Source organism: Tupaia chinensis, unplaced genomic scaffold (assembly GCF_000334495.1).
Source record: "Tupaia chinensis unplaced genomic scaffold, TupChi_1.0 Scaffold144276_1, whole genome shotgun sequence".
Lineage (NCBI taxonomy): Eukaryota > Metazoa > Chordata > Mammalia > Scandentia > Tupaiidae > Tupaia > Tupaia belangeri.
The window spans coordinates 2,421,840-2,447,918 of NW_006204133.1; the positions used below are offsets into that span (position 1 = coordinate 2,421,840).

The 26,079-nt window shown below is 52.4% G+C and overlaps 1 protein-coding gene across 1 annotated transcript in view; it reads left to right on the plus strand.

Moving 5' to 3' along the window:
- The window catches only part of INPP4A (inositol polyphosphate-4-phosphatase type I A), a gene marked incomplete in the record, with an annotated part of 166,232 nt that extends 145,701 nt beyond the window's left edge, over positions 1–20,531 (plus strand). The window contains 4 exon segments of the mRNA XM_027767516.1: positions 3,373–3,485; positions 7,692–7,846; positions 18,075–18,241; positions 18,339–20,531. Of these exon segments, the coding sequence (XP_027623317.1) occupies positions 3,373–3,485; positions 7,692–7,846; positions 18,075–18,207 (401 nt within the window).
- Positions 20,532–26,079: the final 5,548 nt, after the last annotated feature.

The following is a 26,079-nucleotide window of genomic DNA, read 5'->3' on the forward strand; positions in this document are numbered from 1 at the left end:
GAGGCTGTGTGAGCTGCCAATACACCCACCTTGGCACTCAGCGGGTCAGGCACTGGGCAGACGCTCCTCCCTGAGTGGCGACAAGATGGCCTTTGCTGAAGTGTCCCTGGAGGCAGTGAGGAGACAGCAGCAGGAGTCCTGCAGAACCCGGGGAGGAGCCCAGGGCTGCCTGGCACTGTCATCACATGTGGCCTCTCTTCAGGACCCAGTGCAGTGCACGGTGGGACCCAGGATGGTGCAGAGACTTACCCCCCTTGGAGGGAGTCAGAGAGCCCGTGCAGGCATGCTCCAGGCATGAGTGGGTACCAACAGGGTGCTGCCCGTGCAGGCCTGCTCCAGCCACAAGGGGGTGCCAACAGGATGAGGGAGCCTTGTCCTGCCCTCAAGCTACTAATGGCCTGTAGTGGGAGTTGCCGAAGAGGGAAACACACCTGGGCTTGAAGGTGCGGGCAGGCCTGCTCGGTCTGACGGAAGGCATGGTTGATCTTAGCGTTGAGACGGGGTGGAGCAGTCATGCTGGTGAACACCCATGGTCACCGCTGTGTCCGCGCCGGGCTCGGTGCTCTGCACACGTGCCCTCCCAAATCCACGTCAGCCCCGGAGGTCGGTATTGGTGTCAATGGACACGTGAAGAAAGACTGGCTCTGAGCCTGTTGCCTGGCACCACACCACTGCCCGCCTGTCAGGAGAGACCGTGCAGAGGCCTGCCGGCCCAGCCGAAGCCGGTGCTGACTGGGAGCGCCCCGTCAGGAAGCAGGGTGGAGAAGCCGCCTTTCCCCGACCTATCTAGTGCCAGGGTGTGGCTTGGATTGGAGGCAGGTGCAGGCCGCTGGTGGAGCAGGTGAGGCTGTGCAAACTTGGAGAGGTGGTTGTATGCTCTGACTCTAATCCTGTAGTGAGGCCGGGCATGGAGAGAAGGGGAGAGGCCTCAGGGAGGGACTGGACTGGGATTCAGCCCCTCAGCAGCTGTTGAGAATGGAGGGGTGCAGTAGGTGAGAGGCTGAGAGCTTCGGTAGGAGGAATGGTGACCCCAGGGGCGGGCAGCAGAGGAGCAGGGCCGGCAGACGACAGCTCAGCCTAGGCCTGGGATAAGTGCAGCTGGAGCCACAGAGGGCCTGTTGTGGCCGGGCTCACTGAGTGGCCAAAGGACAGGAGCTGGGGCAGGACTGAAAAGGCCCCTTGCTCCATCCAGTTCGGTCAGTTAGGAAGAGTGGATCGGACAGAGCAGCCAGGGAGGGAGAGCAGCAGTGCTGTGTGGCAGCTGGGGTGGGAGGTACAGGCGTGTGGAGGGAGCCTCTGGGCTTGTGGGAGGAGTCCCTAGCTGGGGATCAGCTGGGTGACAAAATGGCACTGCCTTGGGGCTGCGGGGAGGCTGCAGACACCTCTCCGAGAGCTCCCTGGAGATGGCAGTGTGCTCATGGGCCGGAGGGAGGGAACTGGGACCGTACAAGTGGGTGCCAGGACTACACGCCAAGGTCCTGGGAGAGCAGACAAGGAGGGAAGGGGAGGGAGAAGCAGGGAATGGCGGAAACACCGGGAGCCTCAGTTTCCGCAGCAAAACAACGTGAAGGAGGAGAGCGCAGAACCGGGCTGGGAAGGAGCGAGGGCGCCTCAGCACAAATGCAGCTGGAGCCATTGTGGCCTGGCTCCCAGCCCTGGCTACACCTCAGTTCACCAGAGAGCCTGGGGCCCTACTGTGCTGGGCAGGGCCAGCAGCCTGGGTCTTGGCAGCTCTGCAGGTGGTCCTGAGGGCCTGCAGCCCCTGTGGACTCAGCTGAAGGTGGTTAGTAGCGAGGTGCCTGAGGTGAGGTGTGCTCACATTCCCTGGCGGCAGCCATTGTTTTAAGGTTTGTCAGGGGCTTTCCCTGGGCCAGGCATCTTCTCCCCACTCTGCGTGGATTACCTAATCCAACTCTCACAGCAGCTTGGCAGATGAGGACACTGAGGCACAGAGGGGGGTCGCCCCAGGAGGTTGCAGGAAGTGGAGGCACGCTGTAGACTCGGGTCAGCCAGGGAAGGAGGAGCTTAAGCAGGGCAGGGGCCCAGGCCAAGCTGCACTCGGGATGGAAGGTGAGGGGGATGCATCAGGAAGAGGGGGTCTTGCGCTCAGTGTGTCAAGGCCAAGCAGTTCCCCGTGTGGCTGAGGTCTCAGAAAAGGTCCCAGTAGACGATGATGGCCACCTCTCTAACACTGAGGGGGTCACCACAGTAAGCAGCCCCAGCTGGAGCCAGCAGGCAGGCCGTGTCCAGGACACGGGGGAGCCGTGGCCCACACACCTGGTAACACAGGAGGTTTGCTGGTCTGAGAGGCTGAGAAGGTGAGCCCACCCAGCTGGACCCCCGAGTCTGCGCAGTTTGTCAGTGGACGGGTACTTGTTAAACCAGGGGCTGCAGGGAGCCAGGAGAAGCCGATTTGATCATGCTGTCTCCAGAGGGTGTGTGTCCCAGTTCACCTTGAACTCCCCTCCTCTGGGCTCCCTCAGCCTTTGTCAGAGACCGAGCCTCCCTTAGGCAGATACTTTCTTCCTGGTTCTCTCTGCCCCTCCTGTGACAGCACAGTACCAGCCACATCAGAACATGAAATGATGAGCTCAGGACCCCGTGTGCACGAGGGGGAGCCATGCGGTATTAGGAGTGTGAGAGGTTAGATCTGATGCATTCGTGCAGGAGTTACCATGCATCGCTCAGGAGGTGTTTCATCTATCCATTCAGGAGGTGTTCAGGCATGGCTGTTTTTCTTAATCACAACCTTGAGACTCTTCTGTCTTTGATAATCCCAGTGTTTGGAAATTCCTGAGTGTCTTCAAAAGTAGTTGGTTTTTCCTCAGTGTTGTTCTCAGTATCCTGGGCAAGGCAGTCTGGTGGACCTTTGGGCCCATGAGGTCCTGAAGAACCTGTTGACTGTCACAGTGGATGGAAGCCGCTAGAAAGAGCAGGCAAGCCTCTCGGTTGCTCAGAACTGTGCTTCTCCAGGTGTGGGCTGAGGTCTCCCTGGAGGAGGCTGCACTTTTCCTCTCAAGGTTTCCAGGCCCACCCAGTGGTCAAGACTCACTGTCCCAAGCCCTTCCTTCCACCTCTGTCGGGTCCTCCTTCCTGCCTCCCTTGGGAGGGCTGTGAGCGGTATCTGAAACATTCCTTGGGTGATTTGGTGGCCGTTGGCCAGCCCCTTGGAGGAGGTAAAGTGATTGTCCTTTGAAGGTGGAACTAAATGGCAGTGAAAGAAATCAAGTGCTCATCGTCCAGAGAGCCACACCCAGTCCCCAGATGCCCCTTCCTCCTCGCCCGGCCACTAGCTCACCCGTGCTGGTCCCAGCGTCAGGTGCGGGTTCCCGGATGTGACCGCTGCGCCCACGGGTTCCTCTTCTCTTCCAGGTCTACCTCGATCTCGGAGTCAGACGTGCCTGCCAGAGCTGCTGCGGTTTCTGGGTCAGAACGTGCATGCCCGGAAGAATAAGAACGTCGACATCCTCTGGCAAGCTGCTGAGGTACTCGCAAGATTGAGGGCAGAGGGCTGAACATCAGGACAGTGAGAATGCCACACCCGAGGCTCATGGGCTGCAGTGCAGGCACACGAATCACGAATCACCGAGTAGATGCTAAGACCAGAAGACATTGTTGCCTGTGGGTTCATTCCCTGCGGGCTGCCTGGATTCGCGTAAGGTGACAGTGGTAGTCAGGCTGACAAAACTGTCACCTTCGGAAGCCTGCAGTTGGTCCCAGTAAACCCATGGCCTCCCCTCTGCATCTTCATTTAGGCTCAGAGGGAGGCCCTGGTGGCCTTTTGAATCCTTTAAACAACCTACCAGACGTGCCGGTTCCCATGCCCCACTTCCCTGACTGCTTGGACTGCACATATTTTCTCCTAAGTGGACCGTGGGATCCCAGCCATCTCTCTGAGGCTGGGCGTCAGAGCAGTCCTGAAGCTGCCCTTCCTCACCCCTCGTCATAAGCTGCCCAGCCCCGGGGTTGGGCACTAGGGGCCCCCAGTGGTGGTCCAGCTTCTGCCTGGCGGCAGTGCCGGGGGGACAGGAAGGAGCTGGCACTGCTGCCACCTAGTCCTGAGCCATCTCTGGCATCGCAGAGCCCACGGGGCAGAGGTGGGACTAGTCCCCACAGCCCTGAGCAGTCCTCCCCGCAGTGCCTCTGTGCTTGTCCGGAGAGTGCTCTCAGCGCAGAGCCATGCACGGCAGCGACAGTCAGCTGGTCACGGCGCCCGACAGCCATTCCAGAGGCTCACAGAGCCTGTGTTCGGAAGCCTGCCTTCACACAGCCCTCCTTTGGAGCGCGCCCACACCGTGGGCTTGTTCATGGCTGTGGCTGACACCTCTCTGTTGAGAAGCTTTGAAGAGTGTCGTTCCCTCTGTTGGTTAGAGTCCATTCACTCTTCCTTGTGCCCCAGATGGTAAGACCCACCCTCAGGGACAGTGTAGGGTGGGTCAGTCTGTGGAGCCTCTGCTGCCTTGCGAAAATCCCTTCATCACATTAGAACAAGCTGGAAGCTCCGAGTGACTGGCAGCTCAGCAGGTTTCCCAGGCTTCACTTTTCAGGTACCATCTTGGTTTTGGGACCTCATCTGGCGTTGGTTGATGGGACGGATGCAGGGCGGGGCGCATGCCTGCTGCGGGGCCGCCACCGCAGGGCTGGGCGCACACCCGCTGTGGGGCCGCCACCGCAGGGCAGAGTGGCTCCATACTTTGTTTTGTTTTGGGGGGACTGCTGACCACCACCAGCTGGGCTGTGACAAGATTGAGGGCAGAGGGCTGAACATCAGGACAGTGAGAATGCCACACAGCCACCTTTGCAAGACTTGAAGGAGCAATCCTTTCTCCATGATGCAGAGTCCAGGGCGTGACACACCCGATCCCAAGCAGGGGCATGGGGCTCGCACTCACTGACAGCTTTGCAGACCAGAGTCGACGCAGAGACCTCATGCGTTCCTTGTTTGAGAACTATTTGCACGTGACTATTGAATGATAGAAAAACCATTAAGTACAGGGACAGTTGGCCAGTCCCTGTCACCATGTCAAAAATGCAGTCCACCCATCCAGTCTAGTCTTGTTCTTGGGCAGAGGCTTCCGATACAGAAGCTCAGATCTAGAGGTGGGAGGTCCACAGTTCCTATAGTGTCCTGTCGGGCACAGGTGGGGACACAGTGCCAGGCCTCACCAGTACTGAGTTCCTGTCCCTAGGGGCTCATAGAAACTCTTCTTTTCTGAACTTGATTTCTTCTCATTTCTGTGTATGGATAAAGGGGCACTGAATATACAGCCAGAACAGCTCATATCACAGATGGGGAGCCCTGCAGATGGCTGAAGCCCTCTGGGATGGCACCCCGACACCACAGATGCCCTCTTGGGCAAGGCTGCACCTCTGGTCTCCCTGTCTTCCTTCTGGTACCTCATGGCTCTGATGGACCACCTGTGGACTTGGGAGGAACCTATTCGTATTTCCAGCTTATGCCACATATTTAGATCATGAATTCTAATGGGTCATCGGAAAAGTCATGACATGTTTTTCTGTTTGTCTATGCAGAGATGTGTCATGACCCAGTGATCCAGTGACCCCATATATCCTGTAGAACCTAGTGAACATGCCATGTGTACCCCCTTTTGTCAGTTATGATTTATCACATTTATTAAACCCCTCTGCGGTGTCCTAGGATCTGCTCGGGCTCTGGTCCTTTCCTTTTCTCATCTCTATTTGTTCTCAAGAGAAGCCTGTTGTCCTCCCTGTCCTGACTGGGTGCCGGGCCTTTTCTAGTTTGTTCCTCAGACCACACATGTAGTATGTCGAGGTGCCCCTGGTAGGCTGGGCGTCCCAGGCTCTGCTGGCCCGAGATGCAGGCTGGCACTGTCCTCAGGGCAGTTGACGACGTCTCTGGTATTTTTCTGGAACACTGTTGTACAGCTTGGGTGACGTTTCTTCAGAGACCGGTGTTGCGCTCCTTGGACAGGACCTGCACAGTCCGCTGTCCCTTATCTGAAGTTCTTGCGGCCACATGCTTTGGGAGTCACTGGATTTCAGATTTCAGAAGAGTCAGATGTGGAGAGTTGGTGTATGCCCATGTGTACAATGTGGTACACGCATGTGCCACAGTGCACATATATGTTTAATACCCCGATGGGAGTCTGGGTGTATGCACATGTGTATAATGTGGTACACACGTGTACCACAGTGCACACATATGTTTTAATACCCCGATGGGAGTCTGGGTGTATGCACATGTATATAATGTGGTATACACATGTACCACGGTGCACACATATGTTTTAATACCCCGATGGGAGTCTGGGTGTATGCACATGTGTATAATGTGGTACACACGTGTGCCACAGTGCACATATATGTCTTAATACCCCTATGGGAGTCTGGGTGTATGCACACATGTATAATGTGGTACACACATGTACCATGGTGCACATATATGTCTTAATACCCCTATGGGAGTCTGGGTGTATGCACATGTGTATAATGTGGTACACACGTGTGCCACAGTGCACATATATGTCTTAATACCCCTATGGGAGTCTGGATGTAAGCACATATGTATAATGTGGTACACATGTACACCACATATATGTCTTAATACCCCTGTGGGAGTCTGGGCAGCCTCTGGACTCCAACTCCCAATATTTCCTTGCTCAAAGGTATGACTATCTAATAAAGTGGGATAAATAGAGATTATAGGTGCTCTCGTATCACCTCAGGCCGAGTTGTGCCGCTGTGAGGGTGCTGCAAACCGCCTTTTTATTTTTAAGGTTTTACTATAGGGTCTGTGTGCTTACCAGAGATAGTGAGAGGGAAAGTGGGGAATCACTCCCCAGGGGGGATGGCCATGCCCCAGTCCCTTCTCCCTCATTCTCCTCCTGGGATTTTGGGCAGGCATGCATACCTGGCATGAGTTTCAAGCCGCCAGATCCCTGACTCGAACCTTGGTTGGCCTTGTGGGAGTCCAGCACTATGCTGCCTGCTGGTCCCGCTACAAACTACTTTTTAAAAACTCTTCTGTTTTAGAGCTTGCTGCATTTAGTGACTATGTACCTAGTACTGTATCTAGTGGTGCAGTGAGAACACCCCGATGTCCTTCCTGTGGGGAGAGTTGGTGCACGCAGATGATCTTTCCCCAGTGTGGAGGCTGTCCCGGCCCCGGCTCCCAGCCCCAACCCCCAGCCGTGTGAGCCCACCAGTGTGACGAGGCAGCTCCTAATCCTGTTCCCCGGGGCTCTAAGGGAGGCAGAGGAAGGCGGGAAGGGCCTGTGGAGCCTGGCGGCCAGAGGGAAGCAGATCTTCTGAGTTGTCCCATCTGTGCAAATGGAGAAGATCAGGGCCCAGCAGGCTTGTCCCTTGCCTCCCAGAAAGGTCCAAGATCTGGCCAGGGACTGAGCGTCATGGGGCAGGGTGTCATCTCCACTGCTGTCCTTCCCCAAGGACCAGCCAGAAAGGGCTGACCATGACCGGGGATGGGGGACCTGGGCAACATTTGGGAGGGTGAGCAACCAGACAGAGAGGGGGTGTCCTGGGGATAGCTGCAGGGCCCCCAAAGAGGCTCATGTTTCTCAATGACTCAGCCGAGCCCCTCTCTCTCGTGTGTGTGTGCGTGCGTGTGTGCATGCATGCATGTGTGTGTGTGTGAAGAGGAACCATTCTGTGGAGCCTCCCCTTCTAAGTACAGCCCGTTTTCCCATTGGCAGATCTGCCGCCGCCTTAACGGGGTCCGTTTCACCAGCTGCAAGAGCGCCAAGGACCGCACGGCCATGTCGGTGACGCTGGAGCAGTGCCTGATCCTGCAGCATGAGCACGGCATGGCGCCGCAGGTCTTCACCCAGGCCCTGGAGTGCATGCGCAGGTGAGTGCCCTGCCGCCGCCCTGCCTGCCCCAGCCTCCCGCCTCGTGTCCACCGCAGATGAGCGCTGGTGCCGCTGCCGCGCCTTCCCTGGGCCTCCCCTGCACGAGCCCGCTGTCACACTCGGGTTGGACGAACTGGTCCACCATTAGCACTGTAAATTCAGACGGTGCTCTCCTGTAAGGCGGGGGAGGGTGAGGGCTTTCTGAGCGAGGCTGCCCTGAAAGCCGGGGGGGTGGGTGAGCAGGCCGAGAGGACAGGCAGCTAAGCGGGAGCGTGCGCGCAGCCATGTGCGAGTCAGTGACCTGCGGCATCCCCTCGTCACCTGCCTGGCTGTGGGTAAGATTTAGGGCTAGCGTTCCTCGGCAGGAAGGCCCCGCTGCTGACTTCATCTGTGTGTGTCCATTCCCAAACCTGAGTGAGGAGAAAGCGTCTGCAGGTTGCACCGGTCCGCTCTGCTGCTTCTCTAGCAGTCGACACGGTTTGCTTTTCTGAGCAAAGTGTCCCATGAGTGTTTTATGGTGACAGCTGTCAGTGTGCCCTGGCGACCTCACCCTAATGATGTTCTGATTTGAGGCAGCAGGTGTGTTTGCAGAATGAGACCCGGAACTAATACTGTCCACTGTTGAGCGATGCCTTGTTTCAAGCACTGCTGGGCAGCCCCCACCTCACATACTGAAAGAAAGGATAAGAAACCTGGTTTCCCGTCTCCTTCGATGTAGTCACCAATGCTGTTAAAGTCTCGTTTCCAACGGTCACTTCTACTCAATGTTCTGTACCATTTGTCCTCTCACCAAATTCTTTGAAGCGTTCAATGCTCTTATCCTTTCTGTATGTTTCCACGTTTGGCCTTCTCGCAGCAGTGCACAAAAGCGGTGCCTGAGCTCCTGCTTCTTGGTAATAGCATTTCGTGAAAATGAAATTGTTGCGTCCCTGTTTTGTCTTTGCAAATTCATCGAAATCGCCATGTGCAAGTTCACCACTCCGCCTGCCCCCTGCCTCAGGGTAGCAATGGAGACTCTGATGCCAGCTTTGGGATGTCTTTTTTTTTTTTTGGCTAAATTACCTTGACTAAGGGACTGTCCATGGGCGCCCAGGACCCTTCAGCCTCCCGGTCCGATGCAGTCCCAGTACTGAGAGGTGGCAGCTGCTTCTGCACCATGACAGCTGTGCAGCAGTGGGGCAGGCTGCTTTGGCGAGCCACTGACCTCAGCCAGTGAAGAAGCCAGACAGAAACAGCCAGGGGTCCTTGGGTTTGCAGAAACGTAAGGGTCAGGTCCAGTCAGTAGGTTAGACTGTGAGTTAGGCAAACGTTTGGTGAGAGACTTCTAGCCAGCTCTTGGACCCACAAACAAGTTCAACAAAAAGAGTCCATTCTGACCTCCTCCGAGTACAGAGGTCCCAGGGGAGCAGGAAGACCACGGCTCCACAGAGATGCAGCGTGACTGCAGGGCCATCGTACATGTATGCAGAGGTGTGGGCGTGGCTAGCCCCCACGGTGCTCAGCCAGTTCCTTAGTAACACGCACAGCAAAAACACATGCACAGATTGTGACGCACACAATTCTGCCTATTGTTTTACCTTCATTTTTTTCATTTAATTTGTGGGCATCTTTTTAGGTTAAAAAACATCAGCCTTACCACGCTCTATTTTTTTTTTAAGAATTATTTTATTCAACTTTATTTATTTGTTTAAGTTGACCAGAGAGAGACACAGAGAGAGAGAGAGAGAGGGAAAGTGAGAAAGCAAGCTGCCATATCTGGGACTCAAACTATGGATGGCCATTTGGGAGTCCAGCGCCCTTAACCACCACGCCACTTGCTAGCCTCGACTACTCTGTTTTGTTTTGTTTTTTAATTTAAGAAAGAGCTTATGTGCACATGTGAGAGAGAGAGGAGAACCTTCCATGGGGTCTGGCCACACTGAAGGAAGGGGACTTCTTCCAGTCCCTGCTCGCTGCGTCCTGGGTGCGCTCATGTGTGCCCGGAGTACTTCCGGCTGACTGCGGTCTCTTGAGGGGTGAGCTACTGCTGCACCACAGAACCAACTCCAGGCCTCATCAGTGTAAACACTCCAGGACTTGGACCAGCCAGCTGGCATGGTAGTTAAGGCAGCTAGACCCCATATAGCCGACTGTGGCTCTAAGCCCCAGACTCAGCAGCTTGTAAAAAATGCCAGGCATGTGTACATCGGTGCCTAAAATCCTGAGGGGAAAAGCAGTATGGCCATCCCCCTTGGGGGTGATTTCTCATTTTCCTCTCGCTTTCCAGTGAGCACACGTGTTACAAAGCAATAACTAAAAACAAAAAGGAAACCCCTTGACTTACCAGACTTGCAGTCATTGACTGCTTCAGCAAAGGATGGCTTTTCAGCGTTTTAGTCAAGAGGGCACAGAACATCCTTATGTATTTGCCATTCACGTTTGCCAAACTGATTCCTGGGGTTAAAAAGTATACACCTTTGGGAACCAGCAGTTAGCGTAATGGCTATGTCGCTGGACTCCCATGTAGTCGACCGCGGTTCGTGTCCCGGACCCGGTGGCTTAAAACTCACGCCGGGCGCGTGTGCGTGCGTGCCCAAGATCCCGAGAGGAGAATGGAGGAGAAGGAATTGCGGCGTGACCATCCCCCCTGGGGGGTGATTTCTCGCTTTCTGTCTCTATGTCTCTCTCTGTCTGTCTGGCGAGTGCACGCGCCCTACAGTGAAAATCTCTCAAAAAAAAAAAAAATACACCTTTGTAAGGCTTTTTAATCATTTTTACTCTGATTCCTAAGTTGCTCCCATATTAGTCACACTTCTGCCCACAACGTTCCCAAGGGCCGCCCAGGACTCTGGCCTCACTGGGCGCTGTCCCTCCTGCGCCCTTTGGGCTGGAAGGCCAGCATTATTTTTCTGTCACAGGTAAGGACTCCACGGCCCTGAGTAGGGAAGGACCTTTTTCCTAGGGGGACAGGCCCCATCCCCATGACCTCCCTCTGCCTCTCTGCATCTCATCCCTGCCTCTAATTATGGGTGTCTTTTTCAGTTTTTCTTATTTATGTTTTCTTTTTTTCTTTGAATTTTCCCAACTCTCTACAGTAAACACGTGTTACTCAGTAGCTAGCTAAGAAACCATAGGGACAAAAGCACAGGTCTCCTGCCTGCCCAGGGTCCTCAGCAGCATTGCAGGCCCCACCTACAGAGACCTGTCTTAAAGTGGTGTGGTTACATGACTTGGAGGAGGACACACGTCTGTTGAGCTGGCTGCAACCCTGAGCTAGCTAGTCAAGAGCTGACATTTCCAGCTGCAGCGGGGGCCCTGCCTGTGGTTCAGCTGAGAGCCCTGAGGAGGCCATCCTGTTGTGACCAGCCCTCGCGTGGAGGACCGCGTTTTGGTTCCTGTGCTTCTCAGATGGAAGGACAGAACATGCAGGCAGGGGTGTGGGCAGAGCTGACGCCAGACTCTCCTAGAGGCCCAGGGCGGGCACTGGCCAGGGCTGTGCTGTAGATGTCAGCAGCCTGCTCGCTCCAAAAGAGCCCACTCGAGAGTGCTTACCAACTTGTGTGGCATAAATATTCCCACGGGCCCATTTCAAGCTCCCTCTGTGCCACACTGGCGATGCAGATGGGAAAAGGTTCGCATAGTCAGCCCCTGCGAGCCCCGTGAGCTGACAGAGCTGTCCCTCTGTCCCTGGTCCAGAGGCTGGACCTTCATGTAGTGGGGGCTGAGGAGCCACAGTGACCCACCAGCACACTCTGACAAGGCGGTCAGAGCCTGCCTCTAGGAAAGGGTCCCAGTCAGAAAGGTATACTCCAGTGCTCCCAGGTTCCTCTGGGAAAGCCTGGGAGGACTCACCAGGAGGAAGGAGCCCCAGACCCCCTGCCCCCGTCTTCAAGCGGGCCCCTCGCAGGCTGCCTGCTGTGTCCCGTGGTGACATGGATGCAGTTCCATAGTCTTGTGGTTCTAGGTACCTTGCACCTCAGTACGTTTCTTCCATGGCACCCAAAGGGGGGAACCCCACTCTTGAGGACCACCTTGTCGAGCAGTAACGTCCCAAGTGGAATACTCCAGTTGCTCCTGTGCTGCTCCTGCTGAGCCCAAGACCCCAGCAGGCCTCGCTCGGTTGCTCCCTGAGGTAAATGGTTTCCATTGTGTGGTTAGTCAAGAGGCAGCTTTGGCCAATCCATTACACCCCCGGCTCAGGCATCTGTGAGAAGGCCAAACCCCAATGGTTCTTCATGTTCAGCTTGCTTCTCGAATCCCCGTCTTGGCAGCATGTGGGGGCATGGCAGGGCGGCATGGAGTTGTGCTTGGCCAACCGAGAGAGTGAACATGGAAAACCATTCCTTCAACCAACATGTGTTTGTCTTCAGTAGACGGCAGTATTTTTCTTATTTTCACTTCTCTTTCTCTCCTTTTTTTTCCTGTAACTGTGCTGGTTTTGTTTTGGTCTTCCTTTTACACCCTTTTCTGCATATCATCTTTTCTTTCTGTTGTGGCTTCATTCCATTTTTTTTTTATCTTATGTTTTGGTTCTCCTCTCTTTTCCCCATACTTTTTGATAAAATCCACCGCATGCCTCCCTCCTTTTTCTTTATTTTCTTTCCTTTCCTTTTTTCTTTTCCTTTCTCCCAAACCTTTTCCTTTTCACAGCATTGGAACACGGGAGGTAGTCACCCAGAAGAACTTGAGCGGCCTGGTGCCCATCCGAGACTTAAGGCTAGACCCCAGCCTCCTCTGTTCCATTCCATTACTGGCTCTGAGCCCCAATTTACTGATTGTGTGGCTTTTTCTGAGCATAGCATACCTGGTGACCAAATTGCGTTGTAAATGAGTATCATTATGAAAAATTACTAAGTCACAAGAAAAACTAAAGTGCCCGAATATGCCCAGCCATCGCGTCCCTAACTGGACAGAAGGAATGTGTCCAAGCGTGGTCTGCCGAGAAATATTTCATGCCTTACAGTTTGACATTTTGTTCTTCCGAACTGTAAATACCTGCCAAATTATTTCAGCAAGAGGACTCGTTCATTTAAATCATGTAGTGTCTTCAGTGCTTGTAACACGTTCTTACGGTGCCCTGTGACTGCTTTATTTAGCTGACTTGGAAATACTTGTACCAAATCTCTTTACCTTCTGATGTAAAACAGTTTATTACCTGTATATCTCATGTGCCCTGTTCCCAAGAGAAAGGAATTCTGTCTGCCAAGAATTTGTATATTTGATACTACTCTTTAAGTGTATTCCTAACCTTTCCTTTCCTTTCGAAGAGGACTGAACAAGGACAGATGCTTTCTACCTGGCTCATCTAGACACGCCTATTTAATAGGACATGTACCTTATGCTTTCATTTCAAAGCGTAGTCCCCGAATTACAGTAGCAAACAGTTTGCAGAATCATAACGTTTCCTTGCTTATGTTTGTTATTTCCGATCAGGGATGCCACGGAGCCGTGAATGCAGTAGCACTTCGTCCCGAGGCAGGCCTACAGAGACAACCCATTGCATGAGACTTTAGACTTGTTCTTGACGCTAAGGGTCGTTCAGTGGGTTCCATGAATTAGTGCATAATAGTAACGTGGTTCGAGTGACATACATTCGTTTTTTTTTTGAAATAGCACTTGTCATTTAAAGATTTACATCTTTACTTCCAGAGTAAAGTCCAGACTTCTCTCTCACTAATTAAATTTGGTTAATATGAAGAAAAAAAAAAGTAACCAAAAAATGAGACTTGACTTTCGGGTGGTTGTGGCAGATGGAGCTGTGAGAGGGGAAGGGTCGCTGTGGTTCCTGCTGTTCCCGCTCTTAATTCTAACATGACAATGTCTCTGACACAGGATGACTCGTGGCCTTAACGCTTACATGGGCAGAGGGTAACTGTATGCTGATCAAGGCAGTCAAATAAATTGGGTCAGGAAGGGAGACTCCTTATTCCCCGTATAATAGTGACTTCTATTTTCCAGTTCATATTAAGTTGTGTTTTATTTTTTACCTCCAGCTGGTTCTCCATACACTTTTATAAAAGTGAATTTCTTTTCACAATTCTAAAAAAACTGGAGGTCAGAGAAATTGACATCCATGCATGCACACTACCCCTGCCCACCATGAAACCTGGCCTTCGATTCTCTCTCTAAGACTCCTGAACCTCCCTCTGGAGGGTCTGATGTGGCATCAGCCCAGAGTCTGGGTTGCAGGAATTCTAGAAGCACTTAGCAGTGGGTGACAGATGCCAGATTCAGACATTAAATTCTACAGGGTGACACCATCCTCGTTGCACCCCAAGGATGCTCTTCTTTCTATACCCCCTGCGCAGTGCACAGTCCCTAGGAAGGCTTCCCCTCTGGGTTACGCTGTGGGAGAGCCTGCTCTTCTGCAGTGCAGTGTTCACTTGTCTCTTCTAGAATAAATGAGGTGGCCTGAGTAGGGAGCCTCCCACCAGATGCAGCCCCGTGGCAGTGCTAAGCTGTAGCATCCGGGCACATGTTGCAACTGTAGGACCGTCTGGTTGCTGTTTGAAATAGGAAGAGTGGTGGGCACAGCCCCGTTCAGCTCCCCTCTCAGAGCTTCCCTGTCCCTCTTCTGGGTACCCATTCCCGATGCCCGTGGTGGTGACATGGTGTACACCCACCTCCAGGGCACAGACCCTCTGACAGACTGCCCCTCCCTTCTCAGGGCCCAGGAGTACTCTGTGTGCTCCAGGCCCCTTCCAGGACCCCACTACACAGTGGAGGGAAGCCCTGGCTTCCAGAGGAGCCTCTCTGAGGAGGCCTTCAGGCACCATAGACTGACCCTCAGCTATGGTGGTGCTGGCTGCTCCTTCCTGTCCCGTGTGGTCTGGCTGTTGGGCGGATAAATGAGATGAAAATGAGAGAAGGTACAGTCAGTCTTTGTTTCTGTCTTCCCCAGGGCTGGGTCAAAAGGCACACAGCCTACCCTCACGGCCATGGAGGACTAGCCCTAGAGAGGACACTGTGAGGGCAGCCAAGGCCGAGGGTGGGTTTTGTTCCCCCCTTTAGAATATCTGAGTAAATGGGACCAGCAGATGGTGTAATCACTATGTCGCTGGACTCTTATGTTGTCGACTGTGGTTCAAGTCCCAGACCCGGTGGCTTAAACTCATGCCGACGTGTGTGCATACATGCCCAAGATCCCGAGAGGAGAATGGAGGAGAAGGAATTGCAGTGCGGCCCTCCCCCCTGGGAGGGAGTGATTTCTTGCTTTCTGTCTCTGTCTCTCTTTCTGGTGAGTGCACGTGCCCTATAGCAAAAACCTAAAAAAGAAAAAGAAAGTCTGTGTTAAAACTTCAGTACGCTAGTCCTTTATACGGAACTCAGATGCCATTAAGGCCTTTTGCTCATGGAATCAGGCCAAATACATATCCAGAGTCTGGTCTACTTTAGCCAGAAAGAGGCAAGATAAACAGATGTTAATATAATTGAAGAAGAGGAGGCCATTGACATCCAGGGTAGTTTTCAGGTTGCTTCCAAGTGGCATTAGAGCAGAGGCTTTGTCAGTGTCACCCAGCTCCAGATCAGCAGTGCTCCGTCGGGTTCCTGAAGCCCCAGAAACCACACTCCGTGTTGTTCCCTTCGGGTGGTAGAATTGTTGTGTAAGTGTTTTCACCTCGTGTGACAGTCACCATCTCCTTGACCGGCTTGGTTCAAACAGAGATCTTAACACAATGGCGTGCCCTTCCTCCTCAGAGTGACTGGGAGGCAGCCAGGACCTGAGCCTGCCACAGGCGGCAGAGACAGCCACCTCCACGAGTCCTAACGTGGAAGATCCTCCCCGGAAAGGGAGAAGCAGAAGTTTCCCTGAATCCGTTGTCACATGGGATTTCCCTTCTAACTTTCCATTTCAGAGATGGGTGTCCTTGAAAAGAAACGGCTTATTGATATAGTAAAAAACAGTCATGGGCCAGCAGGTGGCATGGTGGTTGAGGTGCCGGACTCCCACACGGCCGACTGCAGTTCGAGACCCAGACTTGGTGACTTGGTTTCTCACTTTCCCTTTCTCTCTCTCTAGTCAAATTAAGGAATAATAATGATAGTGAATAAAATTAAATAATAGTTTTTAAAAAGTGGTCATGTAGCTTCTAAGTAATTAAATTTGCTAAAAGCTGTGCAAGACCTTTCAGTGTGTATTATTATTTTGAGAGAGAGAGATTTTTGCTATAGGGCGCATGTACTTGCCAGAGACATAGCGAAATCAAGAAATCATGCCCCAGGGGGACTGGTCATGCCACAGTCCCTTCTCCTCCATTCTTCTCTCGGGATTTTGGGCATGCATGCACAAAAATTTCAAGACCACTGGGTCTGGGACTTAAACCACGGTCGGCCATGTGCTAGTGCAGCCCCTTAACCACTATGCCACTTGCCGGCCCCCTCAGTGTGTATGATTGACTCATAAAGATTATGCAGCCAGTGTGACCAACGGGAGTGTTCTGCTCAGCAGCAGCTCCCTCTGCTTGCCCAATCCCAGCTCCTGTAAGCACACAGGCCACGCCTTGACAGTGTCAGCCTGCAGGTGAGCTGCACCAGCCACGTTTTCTAAGTGCAGGCATTGAGGAGAAAGTAAACAATATTTTATTTAAACGCTAAATGGAAGTAAAAGTGTAATCTTGGCTCTAATTTCCCGTGTAATGCATTCAGCCAGCTAAGCCAGGCGTCCGCTCTTGAGCATGTAAATAAAAGATGTCAAAGTTCACACCTTCTCCCTCGCTTCTCCAGGCAGTTCAGCATTTACTGCTGGCGGGTGGGTGGTGAGAAGTTCATATATTTCTATATAAATATGGAGAAGCCATATCTTAAATGGTTTATTACTTAGAGCTTCCAAAGGTTCAAAGAGCTTAACTGTGTTTAGGAACCTATAGCTTCTTCAACTAGAGGTATATCTCTTTCTGATGACTGAATGTGAGGCCAACACAGCCATCTCCTCCAGGGACCCTGCCCAGGGGACACACATTTAGCCAAGGGCTTGAGACCCTGTGACAAGAAGGCGCACCTGAGTCCCAGTGAAGAGCAGCCAGGTGGATACTTTTCTAAAATACCTGAGCTTATCTTTTGAATAAAAGTCCGTCTTACCAAAAATATTTGACATGTTCTTGAGACCGAGACTGTCATGTTCATTTTAAGGCGCTGGAACAAGTGCCACTGGTTATTTTTTTCTTAATGTATGACATAATGATCTTCATACAATTTGAAATATTTTTTTTAAATCACTATTTCTTGGAAACTGCAAATTTTACATCTCATAAGGGGCTTTTGTACTAAATTTGATAACTAGTTGATTTTATTGCTAGTCTTAGAACAGTATAAAAATATCAGGTTATATCGTGCTGTGGGAAGTGGTTGAGATTCAGAAGCACTTTGACCTGTTCATTTTACATCAACCCCAGAAGGGCTTCCTGAAGAACTCCCCCGTCTCTTTGAGGACGTGAGGACATCTCCTGGGCTGCCTTTGTTTTGCACCCCCCCCACCCGTTGCCAAGACAACCCTCCAGCAAATGCAGCCAGGGATGATGCTGGTAGCGAGTTCTCTAAGGAAGAGCACCCATGGGCTCTCCGTAGCTCAGTGACACTTGTCCAAGAGGTGACTGCAATGAGGACGGCCACTGGAGAAAGGCGACCTCCTCGGTGGGTCACTCCTTCATGACTCCAGCCCTGACGGCCATGCAGGTCTGCTCTGCAAGCAGGGTACAGGGCCCGCTGGATGACTTTGCACCCAGAACGGCTGTTCCTCAGGGGATGGTATGTCAAAACCGCCTTCCCAGCTGGATGTTTGCTACATGTTGTTCTGCAAGGAAAACGGGCATTTTGAACGTGATGTGGCTGTAGCTCTTCCTAATACAGGAAAGCACAGGTCTTCAGGGACTTTGCTAGTTAATAACATTTCCTTCCTCTTTAATTTGCTGTACAGTGAACCTTTGAAGCGCACCTTATGCTAGAACCCCAGGTGATTAGATGTGAGGTCCATGCCATCGGCCTGGACAGCTTCCTCCCACTTAGAGACAGCGCTGCTCGGGAGGCGCGGATCCTGCAGCCGCATACAGCATGTGTCCGTGTCTGTGCTTCGTAATGGCCTCGTTCGGAAACCCATCTCACATGTACTTGTCGTAAATGAGTCTGACACCATTTAAATTAATCTTTTTTTTTAATGCTATGAAAATAATCAGTTCATTTCATCTTAGTTTAAGTCTTTTTTTTTTTTTCCTTTTTTACTGCTGTCATTTCTTGTGCTTGTTTTTTCCCCAGTGAGGGTTGTCGAAGAGAAAATACAATGAAGAATGTTGGAAGTCGCAAATATGCATTTAATTCCCTGCAGCTGAAGGCTTTCCCCAAGCATTACAGGCCTCCCGAAGGGACTTACGGAAAAGTTGAAACGTGAACACATGGTGTCCTCTAGCCGTTGCGTAATAAATGTGGGTACCCTCTAGTGTCATATATGAAGTCTTCAAGAAGACCTGAAGGATTGGTTTTATTTTTATGTTTTTTTTTTTTTTTAATATTTCACTGTAGAGTCTACAGAGCATGTTTTTATTTTCCCGTTGGCATTGATAGGAGGTCATGTTGGCTCCAGAGCAGATAGTGACAACCGTAGCCTTCAGCTGTGACTCCAAGATTCATTGACAGGTACCTAGCAGAACCCAGCGAGGTTTGTCTAAAATGCTAGAAGACTCTTTCAAATGCCCACCTAACTTATTTTTCTACTGAGTAACTCAAAAGTGAGCAATGAATTGCAGTCTACTTTAAAAAACTCTGAATGCGTGCCAGGATATACTGTATTTAGTGACTGGACCCTAGGCAGACCAGTAGATGTGAACTGCAGTTTGGGGACTGAAGCTATTTCTAGCTCATAAAGGAGAACAGCTGATTCTAATGAGCCGTTCTAGCTACAGCACCACCATGAAACCGATGTTGAAAGGTTGGAAAGCAGCCTGAGGGATCCGAAGGTAACACCTGCCAGTAGCCACACAGTTGCGGGCACTTTCACTTTTGTCCCTCATGACTGACAGGTCAGGGTGTCTGAGACCAGAAGCCAGCAGTAAGGTCCTGTTCTCCTACGCTCCACGTCTTCAGTCCCACCATGCCCACAGGGCAGCATCTCCCTGTTTCTCTGAATGTCAAGTTATCAGTGGAGGGCCTCAAATGTGGCGTGTCTGATGTCTTCAGAGACAACACTCCGTGAGGAGTTTGTAGCTGGAGAGATAGTGGAAACCTCCGTATTTTCAGAGCAACTGTACTCTTACAGGATTTCTAAAATATCTTCTTCGAAAAGACAATGCAATCATGTTTGAATGTCCGGTGAAAGTGTCTTATTTTGAGGTTTGCAATAATTGTTATGCTCCTCATTCTGTTATGTAAGATGATTGAGAAACAGTTGAAATGATCTCCTCAAGTGAGATTTTGAAAGGGGTTTATGGGGCCTAAAATTCAGGCATTTCACAGTAAATTGTGTCTGATCATCTTTTAGAAGATGATGCATCTTATCTGCATCTAGCAGAATTTATTTTCCTTAATTTATGCGCGTTCCCAGTTCTGTCGGTCACGATCGTGTTTCCATGCTATTTGAAGGCTATCAAAGAAATACACGCAGCACGTTCTTAGTGACGTCGGGCCTAATCATTTGTGGGCCCCTTGGAAATTCTTGTCTCCAAGTCTGAATATCATTCTCTTGGCTTCTTTAGAAATGCCACTTTGAAACTTGTCACAAAGTTGAGCCTGGGGTGCTAAGGCAGAGGCAGGACCGCTTGGCAGGGACATGGAGGTGGCAGGCATCAAGGTAGGGGTGGAACAGGTGACATTCCAGATCCTTTCTACCCAGAAGTCAGCATGCAGAACGTGCGGTGTGCCGGTACCTGCCGGGAGGGGGACATGACCTGGTGTGGAAGAACATTTGCTGCTCACAGCCCCTGCCTCAAAACTGAGTTTGCCATGGAGGGCAGAAGGCCCGGCGGCCACGCCCGGCGCACAGTGGCCACTGTGGCGTCAGACTGGCCTCTCTCAGGGCCGGGGCCCTGTTCAACTACAGCTGGGTTAGCCTTTCACGCCCCATCATCTCATTTAATTCGTCATTTCTTACTTTCATCTTTTCCCTTTTTAACGTCACTACCTTCCCAATTAAATGTTGCCCATACTGTTACCCGATTTTTTTTTTTTTTTTTGTCTAAACAGCATTAAGTAACCCGCATTTATTAAAGGGAATATAGCAAATGTTAAGTCATCCGTCGGCAGTTTTGCATGTGGCACCTTTATGTGAATTATGTTCCCAGATTTTACCTTATATTGTGGGTCACCATACAACTCTAAGACTTGGCCAGTCATGGAGACGGTCCAGGTTTTGGTCTGGAGGCTCCATCCCGGGCTCAGCGGCTCATACCCTGCCAGGTCGGGGCGACGCTCGTGCTGCACCACCGTGGGGCAGGGAGCCCCCGGCCTCGTCGGAGCGTGGAGTGGGCGGCTGCACGAGGAAGGCAGTTTGACAGGTTCCCATGACAGAGGTTGCGGCCCTTGTTCCTCAGGAGCCCCAGCGCCCCGTCCGGAAACATTGAGACGCGTGGAAGACGGACTGGAGCGTGGGCTCGCTCAGAGCTCCTGCAGCACAGTTGCCTTTAGTTGCCCTTAAAGATGTAAAAATATTGTATAATACAGTTTTGTCCCTATACAATTGTATTTGCCAAGCTTAGTGTATTAAAATACTTTTATTTATTTGTTTGGAGCAGTATTAATATATATAAACACAGTCACTGTTTTATATATTCTTAGCTCATTCGAAGCCATGTATGCTGTAAACGTGCTCGTCTGCAGGATGACAGAATAAACAACTGACGAAACGCTCCTCGGTGTCCCTGATTGGCTCTGCCCCGTGGTGGGTCTCCAGCCAGCCTCAGCCCGGCCCGCCACTGGCACACGGAGTGCCTGGGCCCCGAATGCCCACCTCTGCGCACACGGCGCCACGAGAGGCCGGCGTGGTGCCCTTGTTTTCACGTCATCTGAAGCTGGGGGGAGCAGCACGCTGTGGGCTTGAGAGCACAGCCCTCAGCCCCCGGCAGACCGGGCCCCAGTCCTGCTCCTGCCCCTCACCAGCTGTGACAACAGCGACCTCTCTCAGCCTCCGTCTGCTCATGTGCAAGGTGTGCAGAGCTGCGGGATGTCCCTCGTCGGGCGGCTGTGAGACACCCTGGGCTCAGAGCGTGTTTATAACCATCAGCTTACACACGTGTCATGGCCCACCCAGGCGGGCTGCTGGGCCTCACTGTGATGGCCGAAATGCAGCTGCCTCGCAGTGGCACTGTTGTCACCGACTCTGCATCTCCCACCTCTGCAGCTTCCAGGCACATGTGCCCAGGCATCTCCGTGGGGTAACTTCCTGGAAGCAGAACTATACAATTAAAAGATAATTTAAATATTTTTAACTTTTAAAAATTTTCTTTGCTTTTTAAAGAATTATTTATTTATTATTATTATTTGTAACTTGACCAGAGAGAGACATGGAGAGAGGAAAAATGAGAAAACAGGCTGCCAGGTCCAGGACTCACACCTCAGCCAGCTGTCTGGGAGTCCGGCACCTTAATCCCCACACTATCTGCCAGCTCCAAATTTTTTTAAGTCTCCTGAGTAGCTGGGACTGCAGGCAAGCACCATGCACCGCCTCACCCGTCCTGTCTCAGCCTCCTGAGTAGCTGGGACTGCAGGCATGCACCATGCACCGCCACACCCGTTGTTTCCAGCTTGGGTGGGGGGGGCACAGATAGAACCTAGCCTCCCATGTGGCCTTGGCCCGCAGAGCAACATTGCACTAATGAGGAATTATGTTACAGAAATACTCCCAGAAATTCACACGAGGCCCTGCGGTGCATGCCGGTCCCCTTAGGGATGGTGGCGGTGGCCCCTTGCTCATGCTTCTCTCTGACAGCTGGGAACGTCTGTGCACCTGCCTGTACCACTCTTGCATTCTTGGGGAGTGTGGGCTTTTTCACACAGATGGTTCTTTTTAAAAAATATTTATTTCCATTTGTTATTTTTAATTTGATCAGAGAGAGAAGGAGAGACAGGGAAAGTGAGAAAGCAAGCTGCCAGGCCTAGGACTCAAACCAGTCGGCCCTGTGAGAGTCCAGCATTTCTAACCACCATGCCACCTGCCGGCCCCATACAGATGGTTCCTAACGTACGTCAGCCCTGCTGTAAGTTGGAGATGTGAACCCATCTGGCAGCTGCCTTTGGTGTGTGTGGTAGCAGGGTATACGGAAGCCTTCAGCATTTATGTGGTCAAAAGTGCCTTTTCCTTTTCGATGCTTCTCTGAAACCAAGTCCTGGCCTCCCCTCTGAAGGCGGCACTGATGGGCAGCCACATCCTTGTCTGTGAGGTGGGCATGGTGGTGTGCAGGGGCCGAGCGGCCACGTGAAAGTGCCGTCAGCACCTGGTTAGGCACAGGCCGTACTCGGGTTAATGCTGTGTGTGGTTCGTGTCTCAGCTTTCATGCCCCAAGGTTTTTAAAAAAGTCACCTGGGGCTGGCAGGTGGCGTGGCAGGCGGTTGGGGCACTGGACTCCCACATGACAGACGGCAGTTAGAGTCTTGCAACCGGCTGCTTGCGTTTTCACGTTCCCTGTCTCTGGTGAGTGTCTGTAATCAAATTAAAGAATAATAATGATAAGTAATTCTTTCAGAAAGTCACCTATATTTTTAGTTTCAGTATTTTTAAATTTTATTAATAATGGGGTTGTGGGGGATTGACTGATTTTTAATGGGGGCTCAGTATGTCGTGATCCTCCTGCCAGACCAGGAACCACAGCAGGCCTCCCAGGTGGCCCTAGCAGTGTCTTACGCCCTAGTAGTAGTGTCCTAGCAGCATGAGCCACCACGGCTGAGCCTGTGTTTCACATTTCAGAGCAGTCTGGAATGATTTTGACCTAAATAATGTGCTATATTTAGTTTGCTAAAGCCAGAGTGACTCCCTCCTCTAAGCCATCCCTAATTTTGCCTCTTCAAAGATAAGCACTGGTGGGGACACCCCAACGGCCAGTGAGAGCTTTCTCCTGATACTGCCCCCTGGCGCCCCTTTCAGCCTCTGCTTAGTAGACTCAGACCTGCCATTGTCTGGCTGCCCAGGTCTAGAGGGGTTGGTCCAGGGAGGTTTCTTTGCTTTGTTTTGTTTGTTTTGCTATAGGGTGTGAGCGCTCACCAGAAAGAGACAAAGAGAGCGAGAAATCACCCCCCAGGGGGAATGGCCACACCGCAGTCCCTTCTCCTCCATTCTCCTCTCGGGATCTTGGGCATGCACGCACGCACATGTGCCCGGCTGGAGTTTAAGCCACTGTGTCTGGGACTCGAACCGCGGTTGACTACATGGGAGTCCAGTGACATAGCCATTACTCCATCTGCTGGTCCCAGCCCAGGGAAGTTTTGCATCAGAGTAAGGTAAGAGGGCAGCAGGTTCGAGTTTCCCTCTTTGTAACTGTTCTGAGGACAGAAACCTTTAGCTGGTGGGAGGGTCGTCATGTCACAGCAACTTGTTCTAAGGGGTAGCCCCCTATATTCTCTGCATACGGCATTAAATGGCAAGTGTCCTCATGGTGCAGTACCAACGGATGGTTGTCCTCAGCGTCCAGTGTGACTCCCTCGGTCACACGAGCCGCCAGCATTTCCTTTCCCTCAGGATAGGAGAAACCCTCTGCCAGCTGTGGGTGTTAGGAGCCTTTGGCCTTCCTGGGATGGCCTTTGTGGCACCAGCACCTTGTCCTGGCAGGCAGGACCTCACAGAACTCGTTGGAGATGGACTACCTCCTTTCCCCACGAATGCCCCATGCAGGGGTGACTTTTTAGTGCGTCGTCGCAGTGCTGTGTAGAGGCGCTGCCCATCGTGCCAGGTTCCCCGGGAGCCTGCAGTGACAGCAGAACTGCAGGGGAGGCAGAAACAGTTCCTGTGGGGCTCCGGGAGAGGGCCTCCTAGAGGGAGCTGCCCAGCCAGCTTTTGAGTATTATTAAGAGGTCTTTGCCTTAGGGTGCATGTGCTCACCAGGGAGAGACAGACAGAGGAAAAATGAGAAATCACCCCCGGGGGCATGGCCGCACCATAATCCCTTCTCCTCCGGATCTTGGGCCCACATGCACATGCTCCCAGTGTGAGTTTCAGGCTGCTGGACTCAAAACACGGTCGGCCATGTAGGAGTGCAGAGACAGTCGCCACCATCTGCTGCCCCTCACTATTTTTAATATACTTTAAATGTATCTTCAAAGACCCTGGGCACTTAAAATACTCCAGTTTACAGTGGCTACGATCCAGTATTAAGATCAGGAAAACAACAGAGTAAAATCCCCTCTGGGAGGTTAGGCCAGCCCCGAAGACCTACCTCCACTCTCATGAGGACCAAGTGGCATGGACCCTGGCAGAGACAGAGTTGAACCGCAGACGGACACCCGCTCAGCAGAACCTACGCTCCCAATGGGGAAGCGGCCCTGGCCGGGACTGGGCACAGGTGCCATGCCAGCAGTGACCGTGGTCAGCCCAGAGAACGTCAGCCCCAGGATCAGTCGACAATTGGAAGGCCAAATGGTAGCATTCAGGTGGGAAGAGCAGGTGGGCACTGGCCCTGCCCTGGACTGCAGTGAGACCCTGCCAGTCGGCCTGCACGAGCTCCCCCTCCACTACCTGGGCCACCCACCAAGGAAGCATCTGCAATGCCCATGCCCATCCTGCTGAGCTCTGGGTAATAACTTTGTCTCATTTCTATTAGCTGTTGCTACCCAGGCTATGATGGGCCTTCAGGTGCAGGGGCCGAATATCCTACCCTCCAGATCTCTGCCTCATCCCCCACCCCCGTCCTCGGCACTGTCTACAATAGCCCCGTCCTGCACCAGGCACCTGTGCAGCCCTTAGGCCAGTCAGGCAGGTCTGCCCCAGCCTCCGTTCAGAAAAGTTTGTGGCACCAGCACCTTGTCCTGGCAGGCAGGACCTCACAGAACTCGTTGGAGATGGACTACCTCCTTTCCCCACGAATGCCCCATGCAGGGGTGACTTTTTAGTGCGTCGTCGCAGTGCTGTGTAGAGGCGCTGCCCATCGTGCCAGGTTCCCCGGGAGCCTGCAGTGACAGCAGAACTGCAGGGGAGGCAGAAACAGTTCCTGTGGGGCTCCGGGAGAGGGCCTCCTAGAGGGAGCTGCCCAGCCAGCTTTTGAGTATTATTAAGAGGTCTTTGCCTTAGGGTGCATGTGCTCACCAGGGAGAGACAGACAGAGGAAAAATGAGAAATCACCCCCGGGGGCATGGCCGCACCATAATCCCTTCTCCTCCGGATCTTGGGCCCACATGCACATGCTCCCAGTGTGAGTTTCAGGCTGCTGGACTCAAAACACGGTCGGCCATGTAGGAGTGCAGAGACAGTCGCCACCATCTGCTGCCCCTCACTATTTTTAATATACTTTAAATGTATCTTCAAAGACCCTGGGCACTTAAAATACTCCAGTTTACAGTGGCTACGATCCAGTATTAAGATCAGGAAAACAACAGAGTAAAATCCCCTCTGGGAGGTTAGGCCAGCCCCGAAGACCTACCTCCACTCTCATGAGGACCAAGTGGCATGGACCCTGGCAGAGACAGAGTTGAACCGCAGACGGACACCCGCTCAGCAGAACCTACGCTCCCAATGGGGAAGCGGCCCTGGCCGGGACTGGGCACAGGTGCCATGCCAGCAGTGACCGTGGTCAGCCCAGAGAACGTCAGCCCCAGGATCAGTCGACAATTGGAAGGCCAAATGGTAGCATTCAGGTGGGAAGAGCAGGTGGGCACTGGCCCTGCCCTGGACTGCAGTGAGACCCTGCCAGTCGGCCTGCACGAGCTCCCCCTCCACTACCTGGGCCACCCACCAAGGAAGCATCTGCAATGCCCATGCCCATCCTGCTGAGCTCTGGGTAATAACTTTGTCTCATTTCTATTAGCTGTTGCTACCCAGGCTATGATGGGCCTTCAGGTGCAGGGGCCGAATATCCTACCCTCCAGATCTCTGCCTCATCCCCCACCCCCGTCCTCGGCACTGTCTACAATAGCCCCGTCCTGCACCAGGCACCTGTGCAGCCCTTAGGCCAGTCAGGCAGGTCTGCCACAGCCTCCGTTAAGAAAAGTTGAGTTGGGGGACCAGCAGTTGGTGTAATGGCTATGTCACTGGACTCCCATATAGTTGACCATGGTTCAAGTCCCAGACCTAGTGACTTAAACTCATGTGCCCAAGATCCCAAGAGGAGATTGGAGGAGAAGGGATTGC